The sequence below is a fragment of the Chelon labrosus genome, assembly GCF_963514085.1.
Source record: "Chelon labrosus genome assembly, chromosome: 5".
NCBI classification, from domain to species: Eukaryota; Metazoa; Chordata; class Actinopteri; order Mugiliformes; family Mugilidae; genus Chelon; species Chelon labrosus.
The window spans coordinates 22750934-22764084 of record NC_140341.1 but is presented as its reverse complement, the minus strand read 5'-3'; the positions used below and the strand labels follow the sequence as shown (position 1 = coordinate 22764084).

The following is a 13151-nucleotide window of genomic DNA, read 5'->3' as shown; positions in this document are numbered from 1 at the left end:
GAGCGTTTACAAAAAGCAAATTAAGTGCATGTCCCACACCAATGACTGTGAGAAGAAATAGAAGCTGAGGTGGATGAAAGTGTCCTCCTCAGAAGTCTTGTGTTCCTATTGGAGTTTTTGTCTATCACACTCCAAAACAACACGTTATATAACTTGGCTTACCGCTGCACCAAGAGAGAGCAAAGATATTATTTTAAACACACTTCCGCTGTTCTGCTGTATGTGGGTCTGATGTGCAAAATTATTCATAAACTCAGACCAGTGCCTTTATAAAAATTATGTTCTTTGCCCTCGAGTCAGAGGGAACCTCATTTAATGAGATGTTTCTGTGTGGTTGCAGTTAAAAAAGAATTCATGTTGAGGATTATCTGCAGTTGCCATTAAACAAGATAGGTGCAACCTATTACCAACACCAATTTTCCAGTCTCTAACTTAGAATTCTTCTTGATTTGTTTGTTAATTCTTATGTTTCATCAAAACGAGTAAAAGCTGCAGACATTTCAGAGCAATACAGCAGTCCTGTGTGAATCTTTGCTTATTTACTTCCAAAGCTCTCCATTTGCGGCAAGAGAAATCCCACTTTGACAAGCGTCTGCAGCTGTTGTCAAACCACTGACAACACCAGAGCCTGGAGGACAAATCACCTGGCAGCAGTCTTCTGATGATTGCATTAAAATAAGTGGTTTCTGAGAGTGTGTTTTCTCAAAAGACATAAGGATTTCTACAAAACCAGACATCTCTCCAACCCATTTTGTAACTTGCGTTTAGAAAACAAACACAGTCGGACTCAATGAATAATGCAAACCATAGCAAACACACAGCATATAGTTATTCCACTGGAGCTGAGAAATTAATGTAGGCTGCAGGTGATTTCCAGAGGGACCGTGTTCAGTCTGTATATCACAACACTTTATCATTTGAGACCTATAAGAAAACTAATGTTCCAAAGGTAATGTGTCATTTGTCCTTTGAGATGACTGATGATTTGTGGATCACTGAAGGAAAAAAAACAGAAAGCTATTAATATTAATTAAGTCATTAGATAATTAATTTGTAAGAAAGGATTATTTCTGATTTTGTGGCTAAAACGGCAATAAAAATTAACACATAATACTGTACATTCAGCAGCAACATGGAAGAAACTGAGATGTTTAGTCCAGTTTATAAATAATAATGAAAAATGAAGCACCCGGAACACTAGTCACTGTATCAATGGATTAAGTTCCTGGATTAAATTGTCTACATATATGGCTCTACTGAGGATGAAGTCAGCGGGAGTGGTTGAATGAAAGACAGGGATCTGTGTTGAACGATGCCGTACAAAATCACACAAGAATTAAGTGGAATCATCCTTCCTTCTTGTCCTCTCGTTAACAAATATGCAAGTTCAAAAGCATAACCTAAAGTTTCTCGAAGTTTCAGTAAATGTAAAAACTTGTGTTTGTCTTATGTGAAGTCTACTGGATCAAAATTATGCTGAGAGTTATGTTCCGGAGTTATGTACCTCGACTGGGTGCTTCACGTATCGTTCATTTATTTGAGGGTTGAGAAATATTGAAATATTTCTTTGTTTTTTAGCTGTACAAGCCAGCAGCATTTATTTAGTTCATATTTCATAACGCATTGACTGTAGGTTTGAAATGACATGCTGCACACTGCCATTGACTAGGCCAGGTATCTGATATCTTCTTGTTGGTTGGTAGCCGGCCAGCTGGCTGCGAGCCTGCAGGTCGGTTTTTCAGTTGGACTGGGCCTCTAAATGTGTTTTGCCTGAGATCTCGGCACAAGGGACTGTAACATCTTATCCTCTGTATTAACGAATACCCAAGACACTTAAATAATTTCCAAAGAAATGGATCGGTAGTTCGGTGGTTTGAGGCTAAAAACAGCGGGCTGTTTTTGTTGTTTGAATAAAACAAAAATGGACAAAATACAAAAGAAACATTTGTTACCAACAGATCAAATTCACAACATGAATCATTACACAAGATGTGTGTTGTAGTATTGTTTTTTAACGCAGCTATGCCAGCCTTGACCTTAAACGACATAGTGCTGTTGATGTACTTGACTCAGAGAGGGACAGTTTCAGGAACTTGACTACCTGTGGATTAGGAAGACACTGGATGAATTACAGGGGAGCTGGGCGAGGTAACCTCCCACAAAAGAGTCCCGACATCCTCCCAGAGCAGCACCATCAATGCCACTTTAAATTAAATGGCATAACATTTTATTACATTCTTGTTTACTCTGGTGGAGCTGATCATCCGTCAATAATTTGTGTAACGTGATATTTATGGGTCATGTCTAATGGACTTCTTTCACAAGTCATTTCGACTGTGCTGTTTTGTGTCCCAGTCTTTCAAGACTGGCTAACAACTGTGTTGACCACTACAGTGCACCTCGTGTCAGATCTTTCAGTTTACAATTTGTCTATGCTACAATAAATTGGTTAGGAAGAAACAGGTCAGCACTTCTAAGTGGCAAGTTTTGTCTTTGTAATATTCATTCAGAGGTGGTTAAAGATGTATAAAGGCTGTTAAAACGACCCATTTACATATGCACCCTCCTGCAGCAGGAATGAAGTGTAGGAAATATCGAGCAGTTGGTGCGGGACTTGTCTCCATGGTACCCGAGAACGTGCTGAGAAGCTTATTGTAGAAAGGATTTTAATCCAAACCATGATATTTTTGCAAACCAGGCCAAAACAATTTATCTGCCTGTATTTAACCAAGTAGTGTAACTGTATACAGCTAACAAAACACAGACTGAAAAATAAAGAAAATGTAACCTTGGGATCACTTATGTGAAAAACGAATGGTCAAACAACAACACACAATCCCCAGTCTCCTGGGGTCCTCCATCCATCTCTTCTCTACACACAACCTCGCCTGCCAGCAGCCTTGTAATCAGTCATACATGTTGTTTCTGCAAACTATCGTACACTGTATGTTGTTTTGAAAGTCAATGGCAATCAGCCTGTTCTGTCAATTATAAATGAGGACGTGTTGTTTGTAACAGTTCTGATTCACACATACACAGCATAGATTTTTTTTTTTCACTGTTTCCATCTGCTGCTCTCAGTCTGAATTCAGTTTATGCGAGTAATCAGATTACAGTGGGGGACGTGAACAGATTCTGTGAGCTCCTACGATAACTTGTTTTCTTTTGAACATGTCATCTGCCATTTACAGCTTACCATTTCTCTGATGGCTCTTTAAACCGACTGCACCGGTCACATGAGACCTAAACATGTAGCTTATTGTTATTCCTAGTTGCTTTGTTCAAACTCAAATGACCACATCTCCTTGCCTGTACCCGTGACATGAAGAGTGCTTGAATTTTCCTGCAGCATCCTGTCAGTACATGCCTCAATGCCCTTTACACAGCTATTCTACAGTTTAAAAGTCGTAGGACTGACTGTAAAACTAATAACTAACACGGCGGAGTGTTTAGTTTTGCTGTGAGAGGAAACGAGTGGGACTGTAATTCGATACTGTCCAATTGCAACAGTTTATCCCCTGATGCTAATTGCCTTAAAATGCATTTGCCTAATGGATTTTCTTCTTCTTCTTCTTCTTCTTTGTCACCATAAATCATAAAAGCCCTCCCTAAATTATTCAGTGTGATTTGGTGAGTGAAATCCTGCTAGGCTTGATCCTTGCTCACTGTCTCCTTTGAGCTTATTTTTCAGAAACAACAGAAGCCCACTGCAGCAGCAATGTTTGATTTCAGCTTTGATGGCGCAACAGTGGACTGAAATTGCAAATAAATACAGTCAGACCCTGAAATGAAATGTAAATGCTGCCTGATTATATCAAAGCACATATGAATTTATTTTGCCCTTATATCCAAACATCATACTACGCACCATTGTGCTGGATGATATCACTATAATATGACAACAAAGAACTTGGATTCTCTGAATTAAATTGTATCAACCAGTGTTTTCTCATTAACTTCCTCTAAATATAAACATTTTGATGTTTTTTTAAAGTTCATTTAAATTTGTAGCTTTTATTTTTAGACTCCTTCAGAACTTAAAATCTTGACTGACTTCAAAGGATCTGCTGAATGAATATACGTCTGAGAGTTCACTAAACTTAGTAAGTTTTTTAAAGAAACATGACTAGCATTCTAAAAGGCTTCCCAGCATCCATAGTTAGAGTGTGAAACCCCTCCAGAGATGCTCAATGTTTGTAGTTTAAAGAAATCGAATAGGACGTAAACATATATGTTCATTTCTCTTCATAATTATGACAACAGGGCTCATATTTGATTTATTCCCAACCCTATATACTTAATTAACAATGTAGCCGGGAGCAGCCTCTCGAGTTGTCTTTGTAGTGTCTGTGGAACAAAAGGACTCCGACAGCTGCAGCTTTAAATTCTTCATGTAAAAAGAAAAGTTCAGTCATGTCAGTGTGACTGAAGGGTCACTGATTTTTTTCTTATTCTGTTAAGTTTATTAAACTTATTGCCCCAAGTTCAGATAACACCATTTTCAAAAGTAATAAGACTACCATGAACAAATGATTCAACCTAAGTTCAGTTAAGCCACAATTTTAAGGTAGCAGGAAAATATACGTTTTTAAGTTAAAGCAATTTAAAATGATTTACAGTATACGGCTGGGTCCTGGGGCTTCACCCTCATAAGATCTCTGAATAATCCAGCAGGAGCTGAGAGTCCTCTCATTAAGGGAAACCTTTATTGATTTCTCAATCTTTTGAAAATCATTGCCCTTCAGCTGAATCTTATGGCTGAAAGTTCCCACATAATTTAGATGAACAGTAGATGGCTTAATTATTCAATTCTCCAGAGGACTGCAGGCAGTGACACAGAAAATATTTTATAGGAAGAAACATGAGGTGTAAATGATGAAATACAAACAAATATAAATGCATGTTTTTTGTTTTTTTTCTGTACACGGTCTCAAGTGTATTGTTAAAATTATGTTGGACTATCACAGTAACCTCCTTAGAGATTAAACACCTAACTTCCCTGAACTAGTTGGATTCCCCAGTCAAAGACAGAAAATAAAAACTTAGATGAGGACTTTCCTTTTTTTTTTCTTTTTTTTTTGAGGAAAAGAACCTTTGATGTACAATACAGCCCCATCTGGGATGAGCTCTCACATGTACCTATGAAAGCAGCTCTTTTTTTTTTTTCTTGAATTCGGCAGTGATAAAATATATATAAATAAGGTGAATCCCAAGATTTTAAAGACGCTCTGCAGAAGAATTATGTTCATTTCAAAAATGACAAACGAAAACCTGGGAGAGACGATCTTACTCACTTTAGTAGACTAAAGATGAGGTGTCACGTTTAAATGCAGATGCTCATGGATGTGAAAATAAACTAGATTACAGCATTCTGGCAGAAACAGGAAATACAAACAGTATGCACAACAAGTTTTAAAAATGAATCTCCCCAACCCTAGGGATATGCAATCTACTGTACACTAATGAGACAATTTTAATTTAATCTAGTTAAACAAACCACGCACACAGCAAATTACGAAAGTAGTGATGTGAAGGTTTCTGCAAAGAGAAACACTTATCCAATATATATATATATATATATATATATATATATATATATATATATAATCCTTCCCTAACAGCTGAGTTTTAGAAAAGCAAAAATCCTTATAGGCTGAAATAGTTATCTTCTACAACCATGTCATGATACGTTCTATCTTATTGCTTTTCTGTCAGTCAGTTAATGGCACATGTGTAACTTACTGCTAGAAAGGACAAGTATGGGAGCGTGAGAGGGAATGTCTTTGAACAGACACTTTTAAGAGTTAAATAATAGTCCCATTACCCGCAGTGTTTCAGTGCTCGATTCTGTTCTTCAAGACACTGATGAAGGTCAAGCTTAAATGGCTCCAGCTTCCAACTGGAGCCTGAGACTCGCAGCTTAGCCGCAGCTCTGGGAACTGGCTCACACAAAAGACTTTCCCCACAATGCCGCTGGCCTAGATAGACACACCAAACACACAATAGGGTGGCTGTGCTAATTTAGAACAGATCTTCCCTGCGTTGACAGTTTCAAAATTAAAAGCGTTGCTTATCAAGCCAATTAAGTATTCAAATACATCATGTCTGCGGTGTATACAGGGAAGTTAAATCGGTATTTGCCAACTTGAACTCAGACTTGGGATATAAAGCCTGGAGCTGAGGCACAGACAATTAATCATGAGGCTCAGCTGAATGCACCCCCATTTAAATGAAACTATACCAAATATGTCCTCCAAATACGACATGATTATTTACTGACCTGAACTGTATCTCAACAACTGAACATGTTGTGTTGTTTGCTTTTACTTCAAAGCACTGTGATAGCAATTGTTACAGCCTCGCAGATTCCCTCCAGTCAAACAGACATAGAGGAATATATTCAGAGGTGAGGCACATTACATTCCAGACTTCCTTTCTTGTCTCAAATTGATTTTCATTTCCAGTGAAGAAACAACTTATAAGCCATCTTAGCTCGGCAAGGATGTCAAATCCTCACACTTGGTGTCCCGGGTTACATCCCTTTTGAACATAAGCTCTTTCAAGTGAAATTAATCAATCTCTTTATCACTTGGGCAGTGTCATTACCCAACCACAGAGTGAGAAATGAAAGTGCTAATCGCACAGCAAGTGGGACTTTTGTGTGGGGAGGCCAAGTTTTCCTCCTCAAGCTGCTTTGTAAATGCATTTTCAAATGGATTTGTCAAGCAAGTAAGGGATGGATTGTGAGGTAACCTGAAAATTCTCTTTATAAAAGAGCATGACATGAGCTTTCAACACAGCTTTTCAAAAGGGATCCACTTGCAAATTATAAATGTTTGCACATACACACCAGGATAGGAGAATGAAAAGGTATACACTGTCTCAGTCTGGTCTGCAGTGGTCACTATCAAAACGAAAGAGAAGCAGTGAACTGGCTTGACTTGTTTAGGCTCATTGACGGGTCATGAAGAGCGAAGGCTAGCCTGTGTGGTCCAAACCGACAGATGAGCTACACTGTAAAATGCAATATTAATGCTGACTTGCATTTAATTGTTCACTTAACTATTTGGCGAAAGTATTTACATCTTAATGGTTTTTTTCAAGTAACACTTAATTGCAGGGTGAAGAAAGCAATTTACTTCATAATTCCAAGGTAAGGTCACTTACAAGAACCAAGTAAAGGAAGCAAGACATTACGACACCAGTTGGAGGCGGCAATGAGCATGTTTGTGCACGAAGCAGAAAAAGAAGAAGAGTGCTAATCATGTAAATAACCTACAGACAGTTCACAACTTGGTTGGTACTGGAGAGACGCTGCATTATTTCGACTGGTAAATTTGAGGTTTTTTCTGCCTTTCAAGCAGGAATAAAGAAGTGCTGAACTTTGAACTACTGTATATCATTGTGTTGAAATCTTATGTAACTGTAAATGTGATTTTAAAATATAGCCTGGTTTTCATTTATTTGAAGTATAAAAGCAACACTTACTTATTTGAAGGCAATCGTTTTGCGTTGAAGTTAAGATCAATTACTGTTCAAGTAAATATAACTGAGATTGTAAGTTTCAGGAACTTCAATACATGTGTTGTGTTTTAATAAACACACAGTATACTTGACTTGTGATGACCAGGTTAGGTGAAACAGGAATTCTCAGTAGTTTAAGTGCACTACACTAAGTAAGCATTAGTTAGGCCAACTTCAATGCATGTGTTGTGCTTAATAAACACTCAGTATACTTTACTCATAATTACCTAGTTAGTTGAAATAGGAATTCTCAGTAGTGTAAGTGCACTACACTAAGTAAGCATTTGTTAGGCCAACTTCAATACATGTGTTGTGTTTAATCAACACACATTATACTTTACTTGTAATTGCCTAGTTAGGTAAAACACTGTAAGTGAACTACACTACGTAAGCATTTGTTTGCACAACTTGCAATTCCTAGTCCAGATTAGTCTGTAATTTCAAGGCAATCGGTTTGCATGTTTTTTTTAAGTAATGTTTACTTATTAGATTTTGCAGTGTACAATAGCTCAGATTGCCACAAAATTGAATCCTGGTTCAGATAGCAAGGTGTAAATACACAGTTTGTTTTGTATGGGGCTGTGTAGCCACAGACCAGTAAGGCTGCCCATGCTGACACCTGTCCACGACGAAAAGCGCCAACAGCAGCAAGGTGAGCATCAGAACGGGACACAGGAGCAATGAAGAAAGTCTGATAAAGTCTGCATTTACATCATATGAATGGCCAGGTGAATGTCCATCTCTTCTCTGGTGAACATATTCAATAAAATTTTATTTCTATAGCGTCAATAACAATACAAATGGTCTCAAGACGCTTTACAACACCCAGAGCAAGCACTCAGGTGACGGTGGCAAGAAAAGACTTCCTTTTAACAGGAAGAAACCTTGAGCAGAACCTTAAGCTCATATGGGGAGACGCATCTGCTTGAGGCCAGCCGGGTAGAAACAGAAAAAAGGAGAGAGGAGAGAGGAGCAGGTGGAACGAGATAACCATACACGTACATATATGTACGTATCAAAGTAGCATAAAAGTAAAGACCCAGGTTTCCCAGAAGAGCATTACATCGCAATGAGATTATCCCTGTTACCCACTTCACAGATTGGCAGTTTTAATGTTATGGCTGGTCAGTGTATGTAGCGTGTAAAAAAAAACAAAAAAAAACACTAAATACGTACTATACTTTTAGTCTCAACATTTACAGAAGCAGTGTTCACTAGACGTAACTGGGGCCATAAATCCACTCACTATACCAGAACATGTTTATTTCGTTTGCAAATATATGTTGTTACTCTAACAACCTACCCTGGTTGTCACGTTGGGACTGTGGATGAATAGTCAGTCTGACAAAGGTATTGTTATGCTAACTACCCAGGCGTACAGGCCTCCTGGCTTCATGATGTCCAATAGCAGCCTCGGGGTTTATGCTCCCTGTGCGTTTCAGAAAGACTAAGATTACTCTCCCCACATAGCTGACTGCGCTGAATATGAATGTAGTTGCACAGTATTTTTCTTCTTTAATGAGAAGTAGCAATGACTTTCTGACTCAGGAGTGGATATGGTGTCTCTATACAAGAGTGTGCATATTCACACATGAAGCATAACCTTTACCAACTTTAAAGGTTTTTGTTTTTGTGAAATCCTCGCATGTGTTTGGCAAGAAAATACATAAAGTTTAGTACAATTTAAGCACTCCTGACAAATATAACAGATCTGTAATAAATGTGATTAGTTAAATATTTTACCTGCTTTCCATGAGAATTGATGGTCTTTAGGAAACACAACGTCTGAATGGACTGGAATGGAAAAGAGAGAGAGGAGGAGGAAGAGGCTGAGGTAGTTCCCAGCTTGCCGTGTCCAGGCAGTGACCCCAAAGTCATCTTTTAGAGTCATAGTCCAGCCCATTGCTTCCTCACTTACTTCTGCGGGAAGAAAATTAAATTCATTACCAAGTAACTCATGAATATGGCCAGAGACTAGCAGAAGGGAAGCTCTTAAAAATGTATAGACCCACTAAAACCTCCAGCCCAGAAACATATTCAATGTCATCTTTCAAAGAGCATCACACGTGTTCATACAGGGATAGTATGTTGGATGGATCATATTCAATTTTTTTTTGTTAAATTCAACATTAAAATGTGATACCATGAATGAGCCTCCACCTGCATGGACCAAAAATAATTAGTCAAGGAGGCTTGAGTATCTCAGCCTCCCACGGTACAGAAGCAAGTATTGAAGTAAGGGAGACTTTAAGCTTGGAGTAATACAGGGTATTAGTAGCTTTTTATTGCAGCTCATTTATTCCTATCTCCTGCTACTGTGATTCATGTCCTATGAGTGTTAGGGATTAGTCCAGGATTCACTAGCCCACTAATTGTGTTGCACCAACAGCAAAATTAATGAATATTGAATTGAATCTGTAACACCTGATGCTTTGAGAGACTGATGATATGGTGTTGATGACTGCGGCGATTCATTTTCCTGAAACAAATTTTGCTGCAGTGTTGCACTTGCGTATCGAGGGATTTGTTATTATTGACTTATCACCCCACAGAGCGCACCCTGGAGTTTATTTTTTTTATCATCCTGCCATCATGGAAGTCGACACAAAATACTCTGATGCACAGTAAAACTAAATGTAACATAACATGGGTTAACATTATGCCTGACTGATACACCATTAAACCCTGATCCATATTTATAAGTGATGATTTTATTGAGTTTATTTTGAAAATGATTTTTATTTAAATAAATGAGGCAACACAACAGTGAGTGAGCCTGTGGTTCTGACAGATGACTGTATTGCAATATCTATATAAGTGCATTTTCTCAAACTGGGTGTGATGATGTAGCAAGTACTCTTAGGCTACCTTTACACGGAAACTATCTGAAACAAAAGCGCAAAAGTGGCGTTTCGTTTTCACTTTTAACTCCGCATTTAGACGAGCGTTTCTGAAACAATTCTATGTTCAAACGGAAACGCAAAAGTGTGTGAAATTTCATACACATACACTATATTACCAAAAGTATTCGCTCACCCATTCAAATGATCAGAATCAGGTGTTCTAATCACTTGGCCTGGCCCCAGGTGTATAAATTCAAGCACTCAGGCATGCAGACTGTGAAACAAGACATTTGTGAAAGAATGGGCCGCTCTCAGGAGCTCAGTGAATTCCAGCGTGGAACTGTCATAGGATGCCACTTGTGCAACAAATCCAGTCGTGAAATTTCCTCGCTCCTAAATATTCCACAGTCAACTGTCAGCTCTATTATAACAAAATGGAAGCGTTTGGGAAAAACAGCAACTCAGCCACGAAGTGGTAGGCCACGTAAAGTGACGGAGAGTGGTCAGCGGATGCTGAAGCGCATAGTGCAAAGAGGTCGCCGACTTTCTGCACAGTCAATTGCTACAGAGCTACAAACTTCATGTGACCTTCAGATTAGCCCAAGTACAGTACGCAGAGAGCTTCATGGAATGGGTTTCCATGGCCGAGCAGCTGCAGCCAAGCCACACATCACCAAGTGCAATGCAAGGCTTCGGATGCAATGGTGTAAAGCACGCCGCCACTGGCCTCTAGAGCAGTGGAGACGCGTTCTCTGGAGTGATGAATCACGCTTTTCCATCTGGCAATCTGATGGACGAGTCTGGGTTTGGAGGTTGCCAGGAGAACGGTACATTTCAGATTGCATTGTGCCAACTGTGAAATTTGGTGGAGGAGGAATTATGGTATGGGGTTGTTTTTCAGGAGCTGGGCTTGGCCCCTTAGTTCCAGTGAAAGGAACATTGAATGCTTCAGGATACCAAAACATTTTGGACAATTCCATGCTCCCAACCTTGTGGGAACAGTTTGGAGCGGGCCCCTTCCTCTTCCAACATGACTGTGCACCAGTGCACAAAGCAAGGTCCATAAAGACGTGGATGACAGAGTCTGGTGTGGATGAACTTGACTGGCCTGCACAGAGTCCTGACCTGAACCCGATAGAACACCTTTGGGATGAATTAGAGCGGAGACTGAGAGCCAGGCCTTCTCGACCAACATCAGTGTGTGACCTCACCAATGCGCTTTTGGAAGAATGGTCAAAAATTCCTATAAACACTCTCCTCAACCTTGTGGACAGTCTTCCCAGAAGAGTTGAAGCTGTAATAGCTGCAAAAGGTGGACCGACATCATATTGAATTCTATGAGTTAGGAATGGGATGGCACTTCAGTTCATAGAATGAGTAAAGGCAGGTGAGCGAATACTTTTGGTAATATAGTGTAGATGCAGTATACCGCCAGATGGCTAGGTGGCAACACTCCCAAGAGTGCCTGCGTAGAGGTATTTACTTTTCTTCTCCTTTTCCACGCTTAGCGCGCGAAATACATTAACCAAAACAACCACTTGGATACAAATTATTGCGGCTAGGGCCTGTTGAACCTCCATCGCGGAGCTCGACATGTTGTTTACTTGTTTTTCCGGTCCTGTCGCATGCTTGTCACGTCATTTCTATTCGACGAGAAACGCAGTTTTGCGTTATTCACCCTTTGCGCGGTGACGCGAGGGTGGAGCGTTTTTAAGATTTCCACTCTGGAGGGTGGTTTCACTTTTTTGCGTTTTCAACCCCCAAAAACGCCGTCACCATCTAAACGATATAGGACATCCGATAAAATGTTTTGCGCTTTTCACCTCCAATCGTTTCCGTGTAAAGTGCCCCTTAATGTACACTATATAAACAGATTTTTTGTTCTGTTTTTTTTGTGTTTTTAATTGCTGCCGCTCCACATTAACACCGCCAAACTGAGTTCACTTTTATTTTGAAGTAGTTACAGTAAATGCAGCCACAGTGAGCTGTTAGATGAAGAGCTGCTGGCGACAGGCTTCACACCAGCAGCTTCCTAGAGAGAGGTAACCGACTCCTTTCGGTGTGCCCTGCCTTTCACAGACTCATGCCGTGTGCAGCATGTAACCAGATCACAGCTGTTCGCAGAATGAAGGAAAAAGCCCAATTACTGTCTGACTTCTTTTTTGAAAACAACAGCTTGAACTGCTGCCCCCAGAAAGCTGTAACTTGAAGCATTAATCCGCATTTGATGTTACCACCAGTAACTAGGGGTGTGGAGAAATCAACCAGGACTGGATCTTGGCTGAAAGATGAGCATTTTAAAGTCCAGACCATAGAATGTATAAATGTGGACGTCTTTCCTCTTCCTTGCATTGGCCAAACTGACACTATTTTCCCAGGGACAGTGTTGGGTATAGTTACTTTGGAAAGTAGTTAATTAGGTTACAACGTTACCATCAATTAAAAGTAATCTGTTACGTTACAGTGTTACCTATGAATAAAAGTAACTCGTTAGATTACTCATGCGTTACCAAAAATTAAAAGCCGTTTGCAGCGCCTCGCGTATGCTGCAACTCAGCGACACACAGCCTCTTTTAAATGCACCGAGAAGTCCTGACAATGAATAACGTCATTCATCCAACCAAATTAACTCTGCAGGATAACAATACCAGGGTGATAGAGTGGTGCTTGGATACAAGATGTTTTTTTTTTTAAATTGGAAGTGGAATTTTTTGCGGTCGACAGAAGCTTTTCACCAACGCAGAGTGTGCATTTTACCGTTATATTGTTCTCGTCCTTTTCGCT

General features: G+C 39.6%; 1 protein-coding gene across 1 annotated transcript in view; it reads right to left on the bottom strand.

The window, feature by feature from the left end:
• thsd7ba (thrombospondin, type I, domain containing 7Ba) overlaps positions 1–9604 on the bottom strand; it is a 125052-nt gene extending 115448 nt beyond the window's left edge. The window contains exon 1 of the mRNA XM_084545149.1: positions 9268–9604. Coding sequence (XP_084401275.1) covers positions 9268–9427 — 160 coding nt within the window. The 5' untranslated portion in view covers positions 9428–9604. The remainder of the gene's footprint in view (positions 1–9267) is intronic.
• Positions 9605–13151: the final 3547 nt, after the last annotated feature.